General features: G+C 38.2%; 1 protein-coding gene across 1 annotated transcript; it reads left to right on the top strand.

The window, feature by feature from the left end:
* The first annotated feature begins 10,760 nt into the window (after window positions 1-10,760).
* tm2d2 (TM2 domain containing 2) lies at window positions 10,761-25,514 on the top strand. Its single transcript, XM_077562439.1, has 4 exons — window positions 10,761-11,153; window positions 13,218-13,305; window positions 15,166-15,281; window positions 22,692-25,514. Exons 1-4 carry the CDS (start codon window positions 10,879-10,881, stop codon window positions 22,903-22,905), a joined length of 693 nt encoding a protein of 230 aa, XP_077418565.1. The 5' UTR covers window positions 10,761-10,878; the 3' UTR covers window positions 22,906-25,514.
* The last annotated feature ends 1,201 nt before the right edge of the window (window positions 25,515-26,715 follow it).

Below are 26,715 nucleotides of genomic sequence, written 5' to 3'. Positions count from 1 at the left end.
AAATCTTTGCAGCTTCACTACCACCGGTCTTGGTCTTCCTTGTCCATACATCGGTCACAACGGCATTCTTCTTAGTTAAATGTTCGTTTATGTAAACATTTGTTCCAGAAGCAAATCGATCTTAGTTTTTCTGTTCATAAAACGGATAATAACAGCCGGCTTTTTCTGCTGTCCTTCCTCGGAAGTACATAATAGTCTGAAATTGCTGCTCTGTCAATGTGGATGTCTTCTGAAACAAAGAACTGTACTTGTATACACATAAGGAAATTTATAGACAAGGATTACAGTTAATTAAATATATACTGTACTGTATATATATATTGTGTATTTGGCTTAATGGTTGCATCCAAATTGATTGCACTAGCTTGAGTTATAACTGGTATTTGTAAGTGAAGCTCAAAATAAATTTTGTGTACAGGGCAATGACTAATGATTTGAAGCAAGGTGGTCAAATTTACACAAATGTATACTGTATTGAAAAATGACGGCAGCAAGGTGGCAATCTTATAGCTGTACACTTGAAATTTCAATATTCAAACAGTACAGAATTTCTACATAAAGTCTGTCTGTGAAATTAGTTCATTTGGGGTTCTTGACAGAAAGAAAACAATCCGATAGGAATGTTTTCACACTTTATTTCTGTACAATTAGTATAAAACAAGGCATTGTGGTGGACCCCAGCAAAACAATACAAGCTGCTAGCAATAGAAGCAGTAGAGCTGTTTTATGAAAAAAAAAAAACATGACTTCAAGTCAATGGTGGTCAACAAAGTAAATTAAAGTGCTTCCTAAATTTGCAAATAAAGAATGCTAACAATGACTCTCAGTCAATAAATGTAAACAATGCACATTTTTAGCATAAGAGTATACAAATTGCCCGTATAACATTGTGTTAATCTGGCCCCCAAAAATCTGACCATACAACGGTACATCACAAAATATCAACAAACATATCCTGGCCAAAGCAGCTGCGAAGATGAAAACTAAATTATGTCCATCACCGACATGTTTGCATCAAGTGCATTTTCAAATTCCTCTGTCAACTCAGGGTATTGGTCTCCTTGTAAATGGACTCTCCGGCTCGAAAAATCGCACGTAGATCTTCTGAGCCACAAAAAAATCAGCACCTTTGGAATAAAAGCAAAAATAAGATGTTAGTTCCACATCACATACTACCCCCCACTATACGACACAAACTCCATGTCCTCACTCGCATGCCCTGTAATTGTTGGCTTTTATAGTTGTGTATGCATAAATGTGTGAACTACACTAAAACATTTTTTAAAGGACATGCCTCATGCAATTTTAAAGCTTTTAGTCAACTTCCATATAGTAAGCAAACATGGTAATTTTGGTAATAGAGGGGACTCATTAAATTGTACTTTTCTAACCCACACGGTTGGTTAGTTCATTAATTAAATCTAAAAATAAAATAAAAAATACAGGTAAAACGTAATTTTCAAGGGAAACAAGCCAATCGAAGTAAGACGCTTGATTTCCTAATTTCAGTTAGTATATGTCATGGGGTCAAGGAGAGAAGAAAAACTGCTTCCTTTTGGATCATAGGAAAGGACAATACTGTACAGTATTTTTGACTCACTGATCTACGCAGTAAATAGATAAGTGGATGCAGTAGTTTCTTTGGCCAGTAGATGCCATATGTCCATTACACCTGGCATATGCTTTGAGGAATGAGGCATTTTCAGAATTTTTTTTGAGAATTAAAGCATACAAATCAATGCAATAGTTGTTCAGTTATTTTTTTATATAAGCTTATTGCTGCCACACTAGGAAAAAAAAAATTCAACTTCACCTTATAACAATACAAGTTTCACCAGAAGTGGAGAATTAGTGCAGATCATTATAAGTATTTAAACACCCTGTGATTTTGCAAGTCTACCCACTTAGAAATTATGGAGTCTGAAATTTTCATCATAGGTGCATGTCCACTGTGAGAGGCAAAATCTAAAATAAAAACTCTGATTTTTAAAGAATTTATTCGTACATTAGAACAGGAAATACGTATTTGAATATGTGCCAATCATATTGCATTCTTTAAAAATCAAGCAATATGATTTCCTGAGTTTTCGTTTTTGATTGTGTCTCTCGCAATAGATATGCACCTATGAGGAAAATTTCAGACCCCTCCATAATTTCTAAGTGGGTGGACAAAATCGCAGGGTGTTCAAATACTTATTTTCCTCACTGTATATAGGTGAGAGTATGGGTGCATCTATAAGCTGGTAGGCAGACAATTGCAGGGCACAAATAGACAACCTTTTACACTTCACAGTGATGGACAATTTAGACTGTTTAATTCACCTGTTGTAGATACAGTAAAAGTGCTACCTAAGTGCAGTCCTTTTACCGTTCATGTTTCTGGAATGTGGGAGAAAACATAGTACCCGGAGAAAACCTACGCAGACACAGGAAGGCCGAAGCCCAAATTTGAACCCACAACCACTGCACTGTTAGGCAGACGTGCTAACCAGTCAGTGACTGTGACGCCCTGATTAAAATTATTTGTCATTTAAAAAGAAGGCACATTCTTTGTACCAGGGCTTGACTGTCAAAAAAATAAATAACTAAAAGCCCTAGCATTTTGACTTAAGCCCACCAGCCGGCCCGTCTCCTGACCACACCTGGCTACCACGTAGCTCTGTTGCTGTTGTTGATTGGTTCAGTTTGCTGTTTATATTGTGAATGGATTCCTTTAAATGGTGGGATGGTCTTTTAGGATAAAATAGAGAAAAATAATAATTAAATAGCATCGCATTGGCCCCAAGAGATACTTTCCTACCAGGCATAGGACCTGTATGCCAGATGGCCAGTCCAGCCCTACATGGAAAATGCTCCGCCAGCACTTGACCTGAAATGCTTTGTTTTGTTATGCTGAATTAAGAAGTCACTCGTATTATCATTATATCACATAATTATGTGAGCATTATCACGTTACTCAAACATGCTAAGTTTTCTTTTTTTTAGGTATGGCATTAACATGCTTCCATAATTTTGCACACAAAAAATCCAGTTAAAATACTAACTTAACATTTTTCTTTTTTGTAATTACAATGAACAATAAGTGTATTGTATTAAATATATTTCATAAATACAAATTACAATAAATTGAAAAGATACCGGTGCAGAATCGAAAAAACTTCAGCCGTCGTTCATTGCAGCTCCTGATGAATTTTTTCAGGAATTCAAAACTCCGCATTTTCCTCATGTTGAGGCTCTCATGCTGTAACATGGTGGTTACCCTTCTTGGTGTCGGGTTAAGGGCAGCATATACCTCATCCAAGCCTCCCAGTGGTAATTTTAGTTCCTTTCAGTACACTGGACCAGCACGCTGCTATATATGCAGGATCTTGAACTAGTTCTTTATGTGCCACCTCAATTAAAGTTTTATTCACATTTGCCGTATTGACAACAACTTTAACTTCATGAGTGTCAAGAAAATCAACCCACTCCTCAGATCCAGCAAAAGGCAGAAAATCATCTATTGCTTGTTCAGCCACTTCTTTTTTTCCAGAGGGAATTGTGTGTAAAAATGCCGAAAGCAGGTCAGTTTCAACCACTTCATCAGCTTGACAATCCAAAATAAAGGGCTTGGCCAATGCTATGTGAAAATATTGAACCATGTTGTATCCCAGGACCATGACTTTAGCGATGTTAACCCATTCATCTGTCATGTCGTGTCGGGTCATTGGTATCTTCATTGTGCCTCCATGGGTGTATCTACCGAAGAATGTCTCCCAGTCCTCACTTAGCGCGTCACGTAACACACCACCATTATCGTCTTCTTTTTCCATGGAACCATTGGGTTGGAACATTTCGACCTCTACCAGCATCTCCTCAGGAGTTACAGTGCCATTTTGAAAGGCTGTATTTAAGTCATTGAAAACATTTCCGCTGTGCAGCTTAAGTTTTGCTTTAAGTGGATGAGATTCTTGAACTGGAGCTGGATTTTCCACAAAAAGCTCCATGGGGATGGTGTCATCGAGAGCATCATCGACATCATAAGTGGCGAAATCAGCAAATGTATGTCTGAAGACAATTTCCTCATCAGCAATGATAACTTCATCAGCAATATCAGCTTCTAAGAGTCCACCTACTGCTCACACAATTTCACTTTCCAAGGGATGTAGCACATTGGCTGTTTTCTCCAATGCAGGCAAACTCGAAGAGGTATCATGTGTTTCATCAAGCACTTCTCCAGGGGCATCAGCACAGACCATTTTTCATGACAAATAAAACCGTAATGATTTCACCTTTCTCTTTTCATACTGCTCATTTAATGTGGTTTGTGGTGAAATGATCTCTTCAGTGAAGTCTCGTATAGAAAATTGAAAATCGCTTTCCAAACCTAGTTTTAAATTACCATCAGGAAAAAAGAGGGCTTTGCCTGTTTCCATCAGTTGTGCCATTGTTGCATTCTTCAAAGCCTTTAAATGCCTTGTGCCTCCCCCTCTTCATCAGTTACAGGATGAATATTCTGCTTATTATTTATTGTTTTATATAAATTTACACAGTTAAAGTTAAGCAGAAAAGGTTTCTGTTTGAGAGATATTTATTTTGATAAGTTAATTTTGTTTGTATAAAAGTACATTTCTGGATAATAACTTTTTCATGTGTTCGTATCATTAAAAAATATGCATCCTATTCAACTCAGGTTTAAATAGTCAATTGCTTCACCTACAAAAAAAAAAGCTAAACCAGCAAGGTTGAAGGCAATCAGGATGGCTGTCCTTGTCGATGAGGTGTCCCTTATTTATTTTTCAGGCAGTTTGCAACCGTAGGCGACATAGGCAAAATTGCATGGTGATTGAGTGAAGATACCATTCACTAAAATTTTTAAAGCCCCTTTCCTTTCTTTTCTTTGGTCCTTCCTCGGGTCTCCTGACGGCCTCACGACTCTGGCTGGAAGTGTTCGGTTTAGGTGAACAGTATGGGATTTTTTAATAGGTTTTAGGTGAACTAATGAATACACACTCACGCACGCACACACACACGCACATGCACATACACATACTCACCCACATACAAAATAATAATTTTTTTTAATTTATTTATTTAATTTTTTTATGTAAAAGTGAGAGCAATGATGATGACATGTCAAATCGGTAAAATTACCGAATGAACAATACTGAGCTCTCCAGAAAAGAAAGAAAAATAATAATAATTTCAAGCCCCTTTGCTTGCTTTGAAGAGAAATATCAGCATCCTAAAAATACCTGACAGAGAAATCACGAGGAAAATCTGACAACTTTGCCATCACTGTGGATGCATCTTGACCGGTAAATATGTGGGCGGGGAGGGGCGTGCCACGGTAAGGTCAATTCCTTGCTGTCCTCCTCTTCTGGAAGCTAAAAGACAAATCTTCTTCAAAACTTGCGAGAATGGCGCGCAGCGACTTGTCAAGTGGAATTTTCCTCGCCATCAAACTACTCAGCTTGCTCGTAGGTAAATGTGCTAACCAGAGTCGGAGATTTTTTTTTCCTCCCCTGAAATGCCCTACAACCAATCGGGCCCAACAAACTCAAACATCCAGCCAATAGATTCAAACAATAACAACAACATGCTTTTTTTTTTTTTGTGGGCGCAGCTTCGTGTACATGCAGACACAGACAGACATGTATTCATGCATGCAAATAAGCGAAAAGAGATGATTTTGCAGAAAGAAAAAAAATATAGCAGCAATCCAATGGTGTGTGTGCGGCGCTAATGATGCACATGAATAAGACTCGATTTTTCGAAAATAACTCAGCCAGCAATGGAATGCGAACGTGTGCGTGCACACGCATGCGCATGGTCTCTCTCTCTCTCACACACACACATACAAACACAAATATATTCGCATCTGCATGAACACCTGGGGTCCATTTCACAAAGCAGGTTCAACAAACTCTGAGACTAACCCTGAACTGTGAGTTGACCTACCCTGAGATAGGAAACTCTCAATTTTCGGTTCCAGGACAGCTGATTTGAGTTAGTTTGATCAACGCAGAGTAGTTTCACCTGGAGTCAAACGCGTGAACCACCACTCTAAAAAGGCTGCTACTATACTTGACAGCAACTTGAAATATAAAAACATTGGTCAAAATGGTAAGAAAAAATACGGAGCGCACCACACAATATATGTTGGGATGCGAGCGAATGACTATGGCTGGTAATGTTGCAAATGTAAGGACGGATTAAGTTGTGTATGTAGATGATGGACTGTGATGTGAAAAGGTACTGTTCAAAAAGATAACTGTCTGGAAATGCCAGAACATCTATGCGCAGCCTGATAACCATCTCACAACGAATATTTAATTCCCTGCGAAGTAATGCTGCATGCACTCTGAAAAGAGAATTGTTGAACCAATTTAAGATTACAAATTGAATTATACCGCCAACTTAATAAAATTGCTTCAATTGGTAACACACAATTGAATTACATTAATCCAAAGTAAATATATTAAGTTTAATGAATTATGAGTTAATTAAATGTAATATATTTATGTGAATTAAGTTCAAATGAATCCAAAGTAAATATACTAAGTTTAATGAACTCATAATTCATTAAATTTAATATATTCACTTTGATTAATTAAATTAAATCGTGCGTTACCAATAGATAGTTCCCACGAAGACAGCCGGTGGGCATGTCCAGCTTCCTTTCACCATATTGTTTGGAATGTCATGGTTCGAAGCCTAGAAAAAAGTATGAAAACACGCTTATAAAAGGGCTAAATTGAGAGAAATGAGCACGCAAAAGTCCACGTTGTACTGGGAAAGACAAAGAAACGCCAGCGCTATGATACAAAAATTGGACTGATTTCCGGGAGAGATCCCTATAGAAGGAAGATCTGGTGAACAGATTTTAACGCCAGCCACTGGTCACGTACATGGACACTGTGAACTACCTTATAAATGCGAAGAGTGCGTATACCTTTGAACAACTAAAGGCATATAAAACAATGGAGGCAATTAACCAGCTGTGTGTTGTGGATGGGTGCGCAAAGTGCAAAACATGACTGTGACCTCCATGTTGGTGATGGCAAAGGTACGTCGTAGCTAGCTGATCTTATATGCACTAATGGAAAATACAGTTGTGCTCATTAAAATACCCTGGCATAATGTTTTTACATGTGTGCGCGCTATTTTAGAGAGGATTTGTATGATAACAGAAATGCCCTTTTTTCACTCATGCTAAGTGGTTGTGTGAAGCCATTTATTGTAACGGGGGCAGGGGACTGTTGTACTGTTTACTACAGTGGGGTTTAATATGTAGACGCTAGACTGGACAGGAACGGACTAAGACAATGTGCACAATGTAAACATGCTTAGTAAAAAAACTAAATGTTTATAGGAAAACGAATTAACCTGTGATGAAATGATCTGAGCAGATCTTGGAGTATTGCGTCGGTTCATCCTTTCTGTTGACATTGGCTAATGTTGACATTTAACATTTTCAATTTATATTTTTGCTGTTTATGAATTTACTTATAAGTATATAGATGCCATATAACTGTGTAGTTAAAAAAAATAACACTGTGATAATGTTGTTGTGAAATATATTGGAACTTTTTACTCCCTTCCAGTTCTCATGAAGATAAGAATGTGTATGTGTATGGGAGTCAAGTTCTCATGCCATTACCTGTCTACATCATATTTCCGGGCTGGTAGGGGAGCTGTAGTAAACATGTCGGTATATCACATGTCTGCTTATTATAATTACTAACCCTTTGTCCAGCTTGAGAGGGGGAGAGAAAGCTTTTTCATGTATAAAAAGAGTGGATGTTTTCTATTCTGGTACACACTTGCTGGCTAAACATTGCTTAATGATGTAAGCTTCCACTTGCGTCTTAAGAGCGCTTAATAAATCTTTGCAAGGAAAACTTCTTCATGAGATCTCAATGCAATTATTTTGAACACGCAAAGATTACACTTAATAAAGTAATCAAATAATACCTTCACTAACGACAGAACCACAGTCTGAGACGTGATCACTGAGTGATTTAGTGTAATCACCTTCATGTACTTAGATCGTTGGAATGCAATAGAATCCCAATTTACAAGTTATGTCAGCTTCCTTAGTGCAACCCTGTACCCAACACAAAAACATTTTGGTTACGAAAAGAAACATTTGTTTGCTTAAAATTTACATGCGCGCACTGTGCCAAATGCTACGAAAGCTAAACAATAAGCAAGACGCATGACGCGATGACGTTACACGGGAACTCTGTTGAAGTAATTGTATTAAGTTGGTCAAAAATTAAATTTGTAATCTTAATTTGGTTCAACAATTCTGTGCACCCTCATCAATGGGATCATTGTCAAAAGAACATGCCATGTTTGTGAAAGAAGTGGACGTAATATAGGCCTATTGAATGGGTTTTTTGTTCATTGTTTTGTTTTTTTAAATAACATACGGCAGAACTATGTTACACCAATACTCGCGAGCTGACTGAATGAATGAGGAAATTAAATTGCGTGTGTGGCTGAAATGAGGCGGAGACAGAGAGAAACTCGAGGTTCATTGTGATAAATCTGGTACCGATAGGGTTAGGTTCATAGACGCTGTTATTACGGTAACTGAAGTTAACTATTTTTATGAAACAGGCTAGTTGCCTCTCTTTCTCTGGTTTCAGTTACCTCACTTTCTGAAACAGAAAACGCAGTTTCCCGCATTTGAGGGTTAACTGACTCAGGGTTCTCACTAAACCTGCTTTGTAAAATGAACTCTTGCTGAGCAGCCTACTGCCTGAGACTGTGCTATTGTAAGTAATTGCAATACTAGTGTAAAGGAGTTAAAATGTGCTTAATTTATTATTTTTCATTCCTCTTGTATTTTTTACTTTGAATTATTATTTGGTGGTTATTTTTGTATATTTGTGAATTTAATCTCATTGAGACATTTTTTAATTCATCAGTGTTTTTTCAGTTCTTGGGTAATCCGCGTACACTGCTTCCATTCAGCCTTTTAGGCTTCCGTAATTATTTCCGTTCACCCTCACATTGCAATACTACTTGCAGAGGGTGGGTTGTGTGAGAGGAGAGCTGCTACTTTGTTACTTTTTTTTTTTTAATTGAGCCATTTATGTTGGTGCTACAGATAAATGTTGTGCATAGTGATATGCTGCTACGATGTTAAGATATTTTGTGCTAATTTAATCGACGGTGGAGGTTTTGTGGACGATTTTCAGTGTCGCCGTTTGGGTGCAAATCCTACTTTTTGTTATATGACTAACGCTGAGAAAGTATTTATTTCGCACTGTAAATGCGGATAATTTGTATGTTTAGGAAGCAGGTGTGCAGATGACAAATAAGAAGACAAACCGTGTCCCACTTTGTCTTCTACAGAGCAAATACATTCAGGAAAACAATCAAAGGAGCATCTTTAGTACAGTGTACACTAGTGTGCCGTGAGATACTGTCTGGTGTGCTGTGGGAAATTGTCCAATTCCACCTAATTGCTAACAACAAATTTATTATTATCCGCAAATAGTGTGTCGTTTTCAAGTAAATCAAGAAAATCCCGCAAAATCGTACTTACACGCAACTTTGTCCAAACACTGCAACTTTCCCGCAACAAATACATTTTCAAAATGCACGTTTCACTTCAGTTTTGGGTTCTTTTGTCTGAAATAGCTCAGCGGGCGGTAGAAGAAAGCCCTCACGTCCAAGCTGAACTCATGAAGAAGAAAGCTTACATGTCAAATCCTGTTTTTAGACGCTATAGAACATAGATATTTTTATGCTAGTGAATGTGTTGACATTGACCGCAAAGAAAATGCGAAGCGTTTACCACCTAAAAGCTCGGACCCTCGTAAGGATAAACAGTTTGGAAAATGGATGAATGGAATCACGGCAAATTAAATGACCATGCAAACCAATATTGGGACCATCTGCATTAAAGCTTTGGTGAACTATAAAGCCGTCCTTCGACAAGTGTTTCACAAGTGCTAAACACGAGAAAAGTGTTGAAAGAAATATGCACTCTCTGCAAATCACACTTACAGGAAGCGATGGAGTCGAGGTCTGTCGGTAGCACCGAACAAATTGTACTGTACTGTGCGCAGTACTTAGTACATTATGATGTGAAATTGTGAATGATGCATATCAAGCCTAGAGTTGGGCAGTTTCTTGATGTAAATTAATCATTAAACATGTCTAAAAATGTGTAGAATTATAAACTGAAGATATATCACAATGCTCTCTTATTTGAAAGTGTACAAAAGTATGTTTTTCAGAGATATCGAGTGGAATTTGATGATTTTGAGGAGGAAATGTATGGAGTAGTAGTTATAGCAATGATGTTGGTCATGATAGAATTCAGCACTGCATATTTCTTAGCATTGGCAAGTTATTTTATATAGTTTGATTATGTGCATAACGTAAGAATATTTTACTTTTGATTTTAAGAAATTATTTGCGCTTTTCCAAGTTATGTGAACTTGTTGTTCAATGATGTACAGTAGATATAATATAAAACTTTTGAAAAAAAAATAACGCTATAGCCATTTTAGTTTAGATCGTTTTTTTCCCCGTTTTTTTTTTCAATTTACATTTTCTATGGGTGGTGTGCCTCGAGATTTTTTCGATGAAAAAAAAGTGTGTCGTGGCTCAAAAAAGGTTGAGAAACACTCCTTTATTGAACCCTACGCACACGCTTGCAAAATCAATAATTAGTCTCTGGCGCTGCTTGGTGGTTAAGAGGTATCAACGCACCAATCTCTACATTCCCATGTCTCTGCGCGTGCTGTCGAGTCGCGCCGGGAGTGACGTCATGCAGCCGACAAATTCGGCCGTCGGAGGACCCAGCTTTGAATGACACAGGATGGTGTCTTTTGCTGATTATGACAATATAAACGGGATTTATGTTTTTCTTTTATGTTGATAATGATTTCCGTAAGTTACATCCTGTTGTGTGGACAATTCCTCTTGTTAGTTACAGTCATTTTTTTACAATGTTTGGAAGGGATCCACTCCGAAAACTCGTCCACCACAGATGCAACTACGGCTTCCCCTGGTCCTGGTTCGACAGTAGTTCCTTTTTCCGAAGAGACCCCAGAAACTGTAAAATATGAACTACCAGAGGAGAATACGAATTCTACAGACGCATTTGAGTACACGGCTCTGTCACCCGTCGTACTCTGCAGTTATTTGTAAGTCGCCTTGTTGTTAATGCAAATATGCTAACACTAGCGCTGAACGCTAGCTCAAAAACGCAGTCGAGTTTATTACTTTGCTCTTATAATTACGTATGGTTGGCACTTTTACCCTATATAGATATTTGCTTTACTTTGGTTTGACGCAGAACAGTACTCCTATATATATTCTGGTTCATTGTATTTAAGATTGGTAGTGGATATTTTTGCAGTGACTAGCAACTATCCTGCCAGTGTTTTTTTTGTTGTTGTTTTTTAGCCGTGAACGGCTAGGATTGGTCAATCGCCGGAACGACGTTGTCCCAAAGTAGTTACCCCGAAAAAATGTGTATCCCCTGCTGCGGGTACGCATGTTTTTCAATAAACGCGTGAAGAAGGCACATGTGTTTTTGAGTTTTAGAAACAAAGTTTTGTAACAAGAAAAATCATGTTTATCTCAGATAAACAAAAGAAAAGCAAGAACACGCTCGCATTGCGATGGACTCTAGGTGTGTTCCTTGACCACGCAGGCAGTAGGAAATCTCAGTACAGACGCTCCCCAACTTACGAACGAGTTACGTTCCGAGCGATCGTTCGTAAGGCGAATTTGTTCGTAAGTTGCTTCAGTGTTATATTTTGTATTATAATTTATGTTTAAAGAGAATACGTACAGTACTGTACTACGTATGTTAGAGAGCGAGAGACACACACAGTATGTACATGTACGTAATAAGATAAATAAAATGAAGTTTAACTTACTTTTGGAAGATGTACTCGATGCTTAAATATTTGATGGAGGAGGAGGAAGAGGAGGATTTTATATCATGAGAGGTTCTTCGTCGTCGCTGGAATGGGCTTCAAAAGTTACTTCCTCCTCCGTAACTTCAATGTAGGAAGAAGTTGAGGTTCGCGGAGAAGAAGATGAGGGTTGATGAGTATCTTCCTTGGAGGATTTACTAGAAACTGGCCGAAAGAAGCGATCTAACTACAATTGCACAGTTTTCTTCTTTTTTCATCATAAATGATGCGGTAGCACTGTATGGCATCATTCAATTGATTTGCAACCTTTGTGCAACGTTCAATATTTGGGTCTTGCTGCTCGAAGAGTGCGATGGCTTTATCTATGAGCGACAGGCGTTTCTTCTTCTTCCTCCTCCTCGACACGTTGCTGAGCCTCCAATGCTGGGTGAGCTCTCACAGCGCCAAGCGTCGGTATTAGCGGCGGAAAGAAGCACTACAGTACTCGGAAAAAGGTGCGCAATAAAAAATCTAACTTACAGCTCTCTTTCCGAACATTTGTTGACATGCGCGCATGCGCGCAGACATGTTCGTATGTACCGTTGTTCGTAACTCGAATGTTCGTAAGTAGGGGAGCGTCTGTATACATAGAAAAAGCTCAAACGACTGATATGTTAATGAATTTTCGGGTTTTCTTCCACGTTTGAAGTTTATGATTATGGTTAGGGTAAGGAATATTTTCGAAAAATAGCCACTTAAAAGTGGGTAAGTGTGGTAAAATTTATAAGATCCCGCGGCAGGGGTTAGAATTTTTTTTCCGGGGCCAACTACTTTGGCACAACACCTGGACTGAGTCAGGCACTGGGCGTGGACCCTATGGTGGGACCTGCCTCGCTTCATCTCCTGTCTTTTCACAAAGTTTTCATTTAGTTTTGTCACTCAAGATAGGCTGTTATTGGGATCACCAGCAGAAACATAAGGCTGTTGTCCAGAAATTGTAGTTTAAAAAAATGTACAGAGCGGAATTCGATCCCATGGACCAGCCCTTTTCGGCCGACAGCTTTAAATACTATGCGATGCTGTTCCACATTCAGTGCCGCATAATTTTTTTGTACTTGTAGTTCTCACCTGATTCACGACAAAGTAGTGCTAGTAGGTGGCGAGTTGCCAGTCACGGCAAAATATCCACTTTGTTTAAGATTACTGTAGTTCTACAGTGAAAAATACACAATATGTTTCAGAAAGTGTCAATAATAAAGGTTTTCCAAGATAATGTTTTAGATCAAATATTGTCGCATTCCTTTCTTCACAATATCATTTCACTCATGTTTTTACTCTATGAAGGCCTGAGGAGTTCATCTACTGTCAGGACCCCGTAGATCATGCTGGAAATCATAGCGCCTTTCTGGAGATGGGCCATGGGTGTGTAGGGGTAAGTGTAATTTACTTTATCATCTTCAGTTGTGGTCTCAAGTGTACAAACTCCCAGTATGTAGTAATCATTGTTTCTTACTATTCTTATATGTTGTCAATGAAAAAAGAAAAAAACAGTAGTGGACTATGCATACAGTACAGCACTTCCACGTTTGTTTTAAAGTGGAGTGATAACTTCCAGTTGGCTGGTAAACACTAGTGACTACTAGAGCTCGCATAAACAATCTTGATAATTGATTATTCACTGATTTGTTTTTGCGATTAGTCGAGAAATCGGATCATGTGAAACTTGATGCGTATCGCACCAGAAAGCAGCTGCTCTTATATAACCATCATTTCGTGTAAATTAACTCTTTCACTGCCAGACGTTTTTAGAAACGGGTTGTTCCCAGTGCCAGCTGATTTAAGCATTTTGACTGATCTTTCAAGGTCCACAGAAAATGTTGTGTTTGGACTATGGAAACACACATACTACCAAATGAAAGATTGGACTCTCATCTTTCATCAGAAAAAAAGTTTGTTTCTACCTTATTCCGTTCTTCAGTAATCAACAATAGAAAATGGTTACTTTCACAGAAATTCTCTGTTTTGAAACAAAAAACGGAGAAAAATAGCTTTTTGTGAAACGATGTTATTTCATGCACTCTAGTGAATTGTACACTTCTTTTTGTCCATGAATGATGCCACAAACACCTAAATAGTGCTTTACTTCTGTAAAACGCTTTCACCAACAATGAAAAAGTGTTTTTAGATTGCAAAATACGTTTATTTCCATTCAACAGTGTAAAAATTTGACAAAACAATTTCGCAAACTATTTACAAATGTGTGCAACTGTGGTATTACTTACAATTATGTGGATGTTTCAAATACAGTTTTTCTTTTTATAACGCTCGCCTGCGTGCAAGGAGACGCCGCTGGACTCGCACAACAGTTTACTTTCACTTTGTCCGTTTCGCGTGCAAACGTTACACTTTCTTGACCGCTTTTTTTTCCGGGGAATAAATAGCAAGTAGCAGACTGTACACACTCCTCCGATGAATATGCATTGGACTCGGGGCACTCTCCGTCGTCCGATCGAACGTCCGCCTGTGCGTGCTCGGTTGTGCTGTGCGTTATGACGCCGTCATAGCCGCCGCGTCAGCGGTTCCAATTTCGCCGTCAAGCTTGGATTCACCATCATCATCATCGATGATGATCATCGTCGTCATCAATGTGCTCTTTTTAGCGTTGGTCGATGCCTTTCGTCTTGTAAGTGTAGAGCTGCTTTGCAAACGGGCACCACTTCCTCCTCAGCCATCTACCCCCCCCCCCCCCCCACGAACGAATACTCATTCTTTTTTTCTTTTTTTTTTACTTCACATGAATAAGTTCACAAATAAACATGAAACGCCTATTTGTCGCCTCGCAACGGGGGAGGACAGTGGCTGACTTTTTCAGCCCTCTGTGGAGGTAGAGATCGGTGGACAAAATATAGTTTACTTGAAGGGATTGGCTGATCAAGGAAATTGGTGCCGATCCTGGCTGATTGATTTGTGCACATCTAGTTGCCACCCATTTTTATATGTGATGGTGCAAATTAAATTGAAGACAATACTCCGGCCATAACATGTTTAGCTGTAAACGTTTCATGCATTTGAAAATTGAACCAAAACTATGCACTCTGAATACTAATCATAAAAAACTATACATACAAAAAGAAGTGCCTGTAAACATATTATCAGGCAACAAACATTTGTTTATACTATCTTTTTAACATAAAAAAGGAAGTAAAATTGGAGAAAGCAGCCACTGCACAACTTTAACATCATATTTGATTGCTTTATATTAACAACACTGATTCACTGTTTTCATTGATAGTGGGGAGGACAGACTAAGAAAGAAGTGAACCACACACCAGTTGTCTGCACTGCACTTGATGATATTGAATGTGCCGGGCCAAGAGAGTTCCTGAGGGGGAATGTACCCTGCATCAAGTAAGTTGGTGGATAAACAAGTACATATATATTGTACCTTTATAGGTTACACTTTATGTAGAATATGTCAGTGGCTAAAAAGTAGACTATATCGGATTGGTCTATGTTTAGCATTTTATGCAGATTTTGTGATTAGTTGTAATGTCATAATTCACCGTTATTGATCACATCTGCGATCAGTCTTGTTCATTCCGGGGATGTTCCCAGCTTCTGTTGTGTGCTTTAAAATTTGAACGATAATTTGCTTTTAACCCTGTTGTGTGTCTTGTGGAGGGCTGGGCAAAATTTTGAATTGAATTGAGAATGACCCCTAAGTTCCAATTCAATTATTGAATTTGAATAGAGTTGGCAAACAGGAAGTAGAATTGCAATTCAAATTGCAGGAATCAGAATTGAAATTCCATTTAATTCAGACAAATTCACGGTGCAAAATTAAAAGTGCATTTTTCGTTGTTAAACGCACTTTAATTTTACAATATAAGCCTATTTGTGACATGAATTTCATAGCAATATTATTCCGAGGACTTTATGTAGAGTAACACAATACTTAACTAAAAAAAAATATATATATATTAGAGTGTAGTAATTTTTTGTATTTATTTTTATTAACTGACAATGTGTAATATTTAGTGCCATCTATTGGTGAACTAATAATTCATTAAATTTAATAACCCCACTATTGATTTCAATAATATGCACAAAAATATGTTCTATCACATCAATCTACATATTTTTATATAATTGTAGGTCTATTAATCACTAATTATATTACATGGCTGGGGTCTCACTTTACAAGAGGCTGACATGTTTCGCTGCCATCTTCCTGCTACGGATGCCCAAAGGCCAAGCTTGCAAGCATAGTTAGGCCTGGTGGAGTTTTCATCTCGTGTCGAAGCCAAAGGGTTGACCACCGCTTACCTTCCACAGCTGGGGCCTGCAGGTGGTCATCGCTGAGTCCCGTGATTCGGGTTCCCGTCACTTGTCACCTTCTGCTTTGCTCTCGCATGCTTTTACTGGCTTCTTTTTTTACTAGCTTCTCCCGCTAGCTGCTTTTGTTAGCCACTCCAGCCTATAGCTTCGACTAACTCCCGCTAGCCGCTCTGGTTAGCTGCTCCTCTGTGTTTTCGCATTGCTCGCCGGGCTTCACAGCAGCTGCCATATTGCCGTCGTTCAGCGAGACGCTCGTTTGGTCACACAAAATAAGTATTGGTAGTAGGCTTGCGAAATTTGGTCTCTCTGAGCCACCGTAGTGTGCATGCTTCTAAATCCATGCACTTTGGCTACATTTTATGATTTAGTGACACCTAGTGGTCACTTATTACACATTGTACCTTTAACATGAAAAGCCTACTCAGATCAAACAGATTATTAAAGGCTGCCTGCATCCCACTGAGCTGCGAGCATTGCAGAACGTTGCGAATGTTGGATTCGCAAAATATGAGGTTGTCGTCCCTGTCGTTTGTCAATGCAACATAACTGCAACGTGTTTGAGGCAGTGTGCGAATTTACCTAAAATTTAAGTCAAATTGACCCACCCAACAGATTAAAATTATTTTGTTGTTTTGTTTCCTTAGTATGAAAATGTGATTATTGGACATTTTTGTCCAGTCATGTCATTGCTGTGAACGGTTTTGCATGCAAGCAACATGCCCCTGTTCATTTTGGACTTGTTTCCTGGTCTAATTGTTCTATAAAAATGAGTAATGGCGTTGTCAAGTATTGCCATAATTATATCACTCGATCTCAGTTTTCATTTTCCTTCTTTGAGAAAAAAAAATACATTTAATTGCATAAGTGCACAGCCGTTGGCATATTAATTAAAACCGTGACTGACTGTTCCCAAAATGAGTACATGTGTATGTGTTTACAGTCTGAAAATAAAATGAAGCTCAGAGTATTTTTTATATATTTTTTTACCCCACTTCGTACGTTGGCTCAGTCGCCATAGACACAAAAAAAATGACATCTTTCCAAAAAACACGACTGATTGTCACCAAAATTTATGAGTACATACATACTCGCCTGTTTTCTGGGTTTGGTCAGCAAACTGAGCCATGATTGTTCATTACCTATTTCCCCCAGCACGTGTGATATCATCTTCAGTCGACAAGTGGCAAAATAATTTTGAAAGGTACTAATTGTTCATGAAAAATAATGAAGGTATCACATTAATTATAGACAAAATATTATCTCCTTACTGCTGAAAATGTCTCAATGAGTCATGTATCCCTTTCAGTGATGTTTATTCGTAGCCATTATACTAATTAAGAATTACATGCGCATTCTGGTACAACTTAACTTATGCCTTACAAGCACTCGGTACAGGCAGGGTAGCAATGGTGAGGACGCACTGTTCGACAGCTGACATGACCCCTCCTCATGTCTTCATGTACTAGCCTATGTTGGCTGAAAAACACCCGGCGTTAGTGTACTAAGGTTAAATATATTTTTTTTGTTAAGGAATATTCAGGATAAGGGAGGGGTACTGGCACCAGGTATCTGAATCGGGCCAATAACAGCCTTATTTCAATGTTAGCGAGTACTTAAGATGGCTGCCGATACTTAATGGCATGCTCCTGTGGCCGTATTTTGAACAAAGACTAAAATTCATGGGGTTGTCAATTTTATTTTGGTAATTTGTTAAAAATAAATCTTAAATTCATAAACGGTCTTTGAAGTTATCTGTCATTGGTTTAATTCAAATTGTATGTATCAAAAGTACTCGTGATGTCAGTTACTAGATTCTATCAGTGAATACTCGAGTTGAGCACTTGTCCTGGTATCGGTTTTGAAAAACAGAACATCTCTATTGAGGAGAATTGCACTTGTATTCATCTATGATGCTATGAAGTGTCAAATATTGTAGGCTTTAATCTATGCAAGACAACACATAACATGATATGGATTTAATGAATGTCTTACTTTACTATTTGTCATTTCTATGCCCTCTGTATTTTGAAACTCCAAGACAAATCATTGGGTTAGTCCTCTGCGATCAGTTTTTTCCTCTAGAGGACAATATTTACAAACGTATCAAGTACTGTCCTACACCCAGTCTTCACTTGATTGTCATTCATAATGTCTTGTGTTCTGTGTTCAACCGCAGCATTTTATCATATTGATACCAAGCAGGAAAGAAAATTACACAACAGAAGCTATAATCGGATCTTGTTTTATACATGACAAATTTGTAAATGCTTATACGGAAAAGATACACAGATATAACGTCAAATGTTTTATAAATTTATGGTCCATATTTCCTTTATGTTAATAATTGATCAAGGAATTATAAAACACATAGTTTATATCTACTCATGAATGTATATTTACTACATGAAACAAAGAATTTTAGACAATACTCTAGCATACCATATCTTTTGTAATAAGGTTTGAGATAATGTTTTGACTAGTGCTGGGTTTAAAAAAAAAAAAAAATCAAATAATCGATATCAAATTGATTTTCCTTTTCAAGCCCGATATTTATTCATAAAACCATCTTTTTCCCATGAATTCTCAAGAAAATAACATTTTAACTCTTTGACTGCCAGACGTTTTCAGAAAAGGGATGCCGTCAGTGCCAGCCGATTTAAGCATTTTGACTGATCTTTTAAGGTCCACAGAAAATGTTGTGTTTGGACTATGGAAACACACATACTACCAAATGAAAGATTGGACTCTCATCTTTCATCAGAAAAAAAAGTTTGTTTCTACCTTATTCCGTTTTTCAGTAATCAACAATAGAAAATGGTTAGTTTCACCCAAATGCTCTGTTTTGAAACAAAAAACAGAGAAATTAAGCTTTTTGTGAAACGATATTATTTCATGCACTCTAGTGAATTTGAGACCTTTTTTTTCCATGAATGCCACAAACACCTAAACAGTGCTTTACTTCTGTAAAACTCTACCACCAACAATGAAAAAGTGTTTTTTGATAGCAAAATACGTTTATTTACATTCAACAGTGTAACAATTTGACAAAACAATTTGGCAAACTATTTACAGATGTGTGCAACCGTGGTACTATTTACAATTGTGTGGATGTTTTAAATACAGTTTTTCTTTTTGTAACACTCCCCTGCGTGCAAGGAGACGCAGCAGGATTTGCACAACAGATTAGTTTCACTGCGATTGCAGATGCTAAACTTTTTTGCTGGCTTTTTTTCCGGGGAATAGCAAGTATATAACGCAGTGTGTGCTTGGCCATGTTGCCATCAAGTCTACTCTCAGGATCATGATACGGTGACGTTACGGTGGTGTTACGTCTGGCTTCCTCATGTCCTTCAGTTCCTATACCGGGTGGTTAATCCATCTTATCCGCTCCATTCATGGTGGCATCGTAGTCCATAACCAGTGTCTTCTCTGTGATCAGACTGTATCCACTCCTCCAATGAATATGCATTGGACTCGGGGCACTCTTCGTCGTCCGATTGAACGTCCGCCTGAGCGTGCTCGGTTGTGCTCCGCGTTTTCCGGCGTTAGCATCGCTTTATCATAGCCGCCGCGTCAACGCTTCCAACTTTGGCGTCAACCTCGGAGTCACCATCATCATCATCGTCGTCATCAATGTACTCTTTAGCATTGGTCGATGCTTTTCGTCTTTGAAAAAAATGCTCAAGCGTGAGCTGCTTGCAACCGGTCGCCATTATGGCTTCCTCAGCCATTGTCCCCTCAACACTCTAGCTCCGCCTCACGTCTTCTACTGACGCCTACCCAATCTTGTCCAAAGAGAGTCATCGCTGCCATCTAGGGGCCAAAAATAGGCATTATACTAACTAGATCTGCTTGATACTTTCAGCACAGCTGGCCAAGGCTTTCCTCCACCCGTTTCCAAAAAAACCCCCAAAAAACTTGGTGAACGTCTTTTAACGTCTTTGGCGCTCCTCCGTAGGTTTTTACTAAACGTCATTTAACGTTTTGGGCAGTAAAAGAGTTAAAGGCAAATTTTATTACTTTTTTTTGTATCTTACCGTTTTCTTGAAATTTACAGAGAAGGTCAGAAGGAGCTGCATTGTGTCTTTGTGGATCCGGAGAAAGCTTATGACAGGGTGCCCAGAGAGTAACTGTGGTTTTGTATGAGGAAGTCTGAAGTGGCAGAGAAGTATGTTCAAGTGGTGCAGGACATGTATGAGGACTGTAAGACAGTGGTGAGGTGTGCTGTAGGTGTGACGGAGGAATTCAAAGTGGAGGTAGGACTACATCAGGGATCAGCTCTGCACCCCTTCTTGTTCGCTATGGTAATGGACAGGATGACAGATGAGGTTAGACAGGAATCTCCATAGACTATGATGTTTGCAGATGACATTGTTTTCTGTAGTGAGAGCAGAGAACTGATGGAGGAGAAGCTAGAGGCGTGGAGGTTATCTGTGTGTGAATTGGAGGGACCCAAGTGGAAGAGTGAGGTTACAGAGAGAAGAGACCAACAAGGTGGAGGAGTTTAAGTATTTAGGGTCAACAGTCCAGAGCAATGGAGAGTGTGGAAAAGAAGTGAAGAAGCGTGTGCAAGCAGGCTGGAACGGGTGGAGAAAAGTGTCAGGTGTGATGTGTGATAGAAGAGTTTCAGCTAAAATGTTCCAAAAAGTGCTTTTGATAACAAAATAACAGTTTTTTGCACATAAAAATAAACAATTGACTGGTCTAACTGCAGCTCTGCCGCAGAATCCAGTCATCCAGGGGTTGACGTGACTGGCAAAACGAGCCGTTAACCCCGCGGATCATCGTTCAACGGTTGCTTGTTGCGTTTGCTCGATGAATGAAGCGTCATTTCTCGACGTGCAGCAACTCGATCGCCGCTGTTATGCTTTGATGAGCCGATCAGGATGCTTTTCTTTTTCTTTTTTGCCAAAAAGCAATCTGCAGGGTTAACTGTTTTGTTTTGCCGATCGCTCTACTTCCTCTCCGCTCAGTCCGCTGTTCCCGGTTGTTCCCCAATCCTCTTCGCTGCTCTACAACACGCTAGATGTGATTGGGCTGATCGTATCAGGGTTGCCTAACGAACATATCACGTTACAGGATTGGCTAGAAATTATCCAGTTGACGACAAACATTGGAAAGAAAATATTGAAGATGTAATTTAAATAGCAAAATGTACGGGCTTAAATTGTAAAAACGTAAATAAACCTAAGAATATAAAAGCAAGATATATTGAATAAATAATAAAATGATTGAATAAATGATAAATACACAAATGAATTGCCTGAGATGTGACAAATATTGTCAAAGTATTGCTAATGTGGTCCTATTATCTTTAAGACTATTTTTGAGATTTATTGTGATTGTGAACTGCTAAAAAAGAAACCAAACCGAAGTGAACGCGTCTGAATCGCGCATTTCGTTTGCGCTGCTGTACTGGCGTCATCAACAAGCTCGACGGTGGCGCTTCAACCTATTCATTTTTATTTCTTAAATCTTCAACTATCCTGCTTTTATATTCTTAGGTTTATTTACATTTTGACAATTTCAGTCCATACATTTTGTTATTTAAATGACATTTTAAATATTTTTTTTCCAATGTTTTGACGTCAACCTGATTTTTTTTTTTTAATTAACTTTATTGAAAAATTGTAATCGGATAATCTCCAGCCAATCCTGTAGTGTGACGCCATCGGTAGGCAACCCCGATACAATCTGGAAAGCCCGATCACATCTGGTACCGACAACGCATGACACTCGCACTCTCCCAGTCCCAATCTACACTTTGCTTCTCTTCTTCTACAACAAGATCCGTGCATACTGGCTGATCTTATACTTGCTGTCACCTGCTGGCCATTTATTTTAAATAACATTGCAGTCAAGCCTATTCCTTCAGTCAGAAGCTGCACCAGACCCTCCTGTTCACTTGTGCATAAAAAAAGCTTATGACGTATTGATACGTCATATGTATTGAGTATTAAAAGCAATTCCGGATCTTTTAATTTATCTTTACAATTATTCAATATCAATATTTGTATAACACTTAACTGATTATAACACGTGTTACTTTCTTTCATAAACTTTGACATTTGACCAGTTACTGCCTCTGCAAAATTTACTTAAGAACTTAATCTTTTATCATGTCCTTGACATTCAACCATTCTCTGCAGTTCAGAGGCTGCATCAAAGCCTTCTGGATGCTCTAGCATAAAAAAAAAACATATAAATAGGTATTTGGGAGCAATGTAATATTTAAAATAAAACGTTTATAAATAAAATTTTAAAAAATCCAATAACAAATGTGTACGTTTATGGGAGCAAATGAGTTAACGCTTGTGAATCAAAATCAAATCAATTGAGGAAATTAGAATCGATACCCAGCCCTAGTCCTGAACACATTTACGAATTAGCAGTGTTATCAACTCACCAGCATAACATCTGGAGAGTCACATTTAACTTGTTGGTGTTTCAAATTGATTTCCCCGCCCAACCCCCACACAGGTATACCGGACATTATTTCATCACCACTCTGCTGTACTCCTTCTTCCTCGGATGTTTCGGGGTGGACCGTTTCTGCCTGGGCCACACAGGGACAGCGGTGGGGAAGCTGCTCACACTTGGAGGCCTCGGAATCTGGTGGTTTGTGGACCTGATCCTGCTTATAACTGGTGGCTTGATGCCGAGTGATTATAGCAACTGGTGCACTTACTACTGACCAGAAGAACAATGCCATAAATTTTCTCTGAACTGAAATGTGATTTCTGGCTGATTTTGAACGACCCAGCTGAGATACTGCAAGGGAAACAAAAACATACTATTGCATTACTTGTACTGTTGGCCACGAGCATACACCCAGTTGATCATGTGTATACAGTACACCGGTCAAAAATCAAAGAACAAACATGAAATCTTTTTTACTTTCAAAATAGTTTAAAATCAAGTATTGTATATATTTATTGTATATATTTCAATCAAGTTATCGTCCATCATTTATGTGACACTGACCCACTTGAATATGCATTAAAATGTTGAAGTGTGGATTTCAGCATAAGTCAACATAAGTCTCTTAACAATTTGATGCAATATTTTTCGATGATAGCCTTCAACTGTGCTGGTTGCAGCAAGTAAATTGATTGTCATTGCTGCAAGATGCATGTCAGTGGGTTTTTAAACTGCTAGTAAATATTTGACCTTCAGAATTTACATCTAATGAAATCACAAATAATATTGCTCACAGAGATGAAATTCCCATCTGAGGCAACGTCCTTCAAGTAACATCATTTACAACTTCAAATGACTTATTTTAGTTTACAAACCGACAGTTGCTTCCGGACAAATTGCTTTGCCGCACTATTTTCCTAACTCTTTCATATATTTCATGTAACGTGACTCCCTGCTGCAAGTACAACTGCACTGGACGATGGGGAAAGTGCGTTTTTGTCTGGTTATTTATTACTGTATTTTAAAATAGAAGTGTAAATGTGATCATCTTTGAGTTTAGGTAACATCAAGTACCACTGTCTTTTATAGGTAACATCAAGTACCACTGTCTTTTTTTTTTTTTAATCCATGCATTTTTTTTTCATGGGACATATCAATTAAATATTGCAAATGCCCTTAGTACTTAGAACTATCCAGAGACCCTTTTCACCGTGTGTGTGTGTGTGTGTGTGTGTGTGTGTGTGTGTGTGTGTGAACTGCGCGCTCCCGCTCATCGGCGGAAGGGCCGTCTCTGCTATCTGAAATGCTTCGGACACTGAGACAGACACTATACACTCGCATCCGTCGACGGGAACGCACAACCAAGGGGCACAAAGGCGGAAGCGCAAGTACTGGGACGCTGCCCGCACGTCGCAAACCGGAAACGGAAACAACGTTGATGGGTGAAAAGTCAGAAGTCCCGCCTTCTCCATGGCATATAGTCCATAAAACTCGTGGGACAAATACTGAGCTGGTCACCAGTAGGGATGTAACAATACCCAAACATCAAGATACAATATCACTATATGAAAGTCACAATACGATAATTATCACGATATTGTGGGGAGGTTGGTGATATAAAAAGGGGTCACAATATTGTAAAAAATTAGCTCATACTAAAAAAAAATGCACAATATTTTAAACATAACAGCAATGCATATAAACAACCTATAATCTCTAATAACATTTAATATTAAGGCACTTATGCACGCACACATATTGACTCAGTTCACAAGCATATTACGTTCCCTTTCATCTGACAATTAGCATGGATTTCAAACATAAAAGGGGCAAAACATGCCCTGTGAAAATTAAACTGCGTTAAAAAACTAGCCACCAGACGGTGCTAGAACTGTTTTTTGTTAAATGTCGCTTCTGTTGTCATGTTTTGGGTGGATGATTATGACAATGATGATGTTTAGAATGATAATGAGGATGACAACAATAATAATGTTTGTGTGAATGTTAAGATGATGTGTGCCCTCCTATGTTCATTTCTTTTTTTTGTTGGAGTGTTTACTGTTTTCTGTTTAAATGTTGCTTCTGTTATGTTTTTGGGTTGATGACTATGACAATGATGATGTTTAAAATAATGATGATGACAACAATAATGACAATGTTTGAGTGAATGTTAAGTTGTCTGGTTGGGGGGGTTACAACTTTTTTTTCTGTCTTTGAATATATGTTTTTTTTGTGAACTTGTGGGATCCATGGAATGAAAAAAAACTTTTTCTACAGCTTTATATTTGAAGTCTGATTGGGGGGGTGCAATTGTTTTGTAAGGCACTCTCCATTGTTTCTGAATGTACGTTGTAAATATATATACAGGGCTTAAAGTAAAAGAGAAAAAAAAATCCTGAGCCTGAACTTTATTCCGGGGAGCAGGGGTACAATGCCCGACGTGCATAATTGTGCAAGGCACTGTACATTGTTGTAAGTATTAAAACAAAAACAAACAACCTACCCAACTGTTTTATGTTGGATATTTCTCTGCTCTCTAAATTACGATTATGTATTTTTTAGAAAATATTATCTCAATTGTGAACTAAATAAGAGACCCATATTGTCATGTGTTCATTCTTAATTAGAACATGATCTGATACGTTGTGTCCCAGGGTTTTTCCTGTGTACAAAATTCTGAGGCGGCCACCTCCACCTAATCTGCTCCCCACATCCAGCCTGAGCCATTATTCAACATAGCGCTCTAGCTGTGTTAAAATTGAGCTCAGCGATTTCACAAATTAACACTGATATTAAAATTATCAATAAGGCTTTCACATCTAGACTAGAAACAGTTTTCTCGACAATCATTCATAGCGACCAAACAGGCTTTATTAAAGATCGTCACTCTACTAATAATATTAGGAGGCTCTTTAACCGTATTAGCATGTCACAGCGGCATGATAAAAAGGCAGTTATTAAATCGTTGGATGCAGAAAAAGCTTTCGACAAAGTTAACTGGTCCTTCCTCTTTACTCTACAGAGAGGCACAAGACAGGGATGCCCACTGTCCCCTTTATTATTTGCAATATTTATTGAGACACTCGCATTAGCCATACGCCAGGAAAGAAGGATTCAAGGAATTCACTCTAGGGTAACAGATCATAAAATTAATCTATATGCCGATGATATTTTACTTTATTTAGAAAAGCCTGCTATTTCGTTAGGGGAAGTATTTAACTTAATAACTAAATTCTCACAGTTATTATTCTATTAACTGGACAAAATCAACACTACTACCTATTATAGAAAATTCATGGGACCCACACTACTCATTTCCTATAGGTAATTTAAAATACTTAGGCATAAAAATCTGACCTAAATTAACTGATTTAATTCATTTAAACTTAACTCCACTTCTGGATAGCATTTATAGTGACTTGGAGCGCTGGAATAATCTTCCTATTTCTCTAATAGGACGAATAGCCACCATTAAAATGAAAGTTTTACCCAAAATAAACTATTTTTTCTCAATGATTCCATTTAAACCTACAGCTAACTGGTTCCAGTTGTTGGACTCGGCCGTTACAAAATTTTACTGGAATAAAAAAAAAGAAGCAAAGATTAGTCTATCTACTCTTCAGAAAAGTAAATCCAAAGGTGGTCTAGAGGCACCAAATATATACATACATACTATATAACTAACCAGCTACAATATATCATTCTATGGGCACAACCCAACAGAGATACTAACTGTTGGCTGGAACTAGAAGAACAGAAGCATTGTAATAACCTCAGACTTCTACATTTACTCTTTATTAAAACATCGATTAAGCGACATAATTGTTTTAAAAATCCAATGATTTCCGCCATCCTGACTGCCTGGTGGAAGGCACTAGAAATTACAAAAGCCCAAGCGGAGCCCTGTGGGCTTTTTCCCCTATGGCATAACCCCGACTTTCAACTTAATAACCAATCGTTTTATTTAGGTGTGTGGGAGCAGAAAGGAATTACACATCTCCACCATCTCTTCTCAGATAATATGTTTATATCATATACATCCTTGCTCCAAAAATACAAAATTAAAAACGGATTTTTTTTTACA

This window comes from Vanacampus margaritifer, chromosome 3, assembly GCF_051991255.1.
Source record: "Vanacampus margaritifer isolate UIUO_Vmar chromosome 3, RoL_Vmar_1.0, whole genome shotgun sequence".
Lineage (NCBI taxonomy): Eukaryota > Metazoa > Chordata > Actinopteri > Syngnathiformes > Syngnathidae > Vanacampus > Vanacampus margaritifer.
Note: the sequence above shows the minus strand (reverse complement) of the source record. Positions and strands in the feature narration are given on the sequence as shown.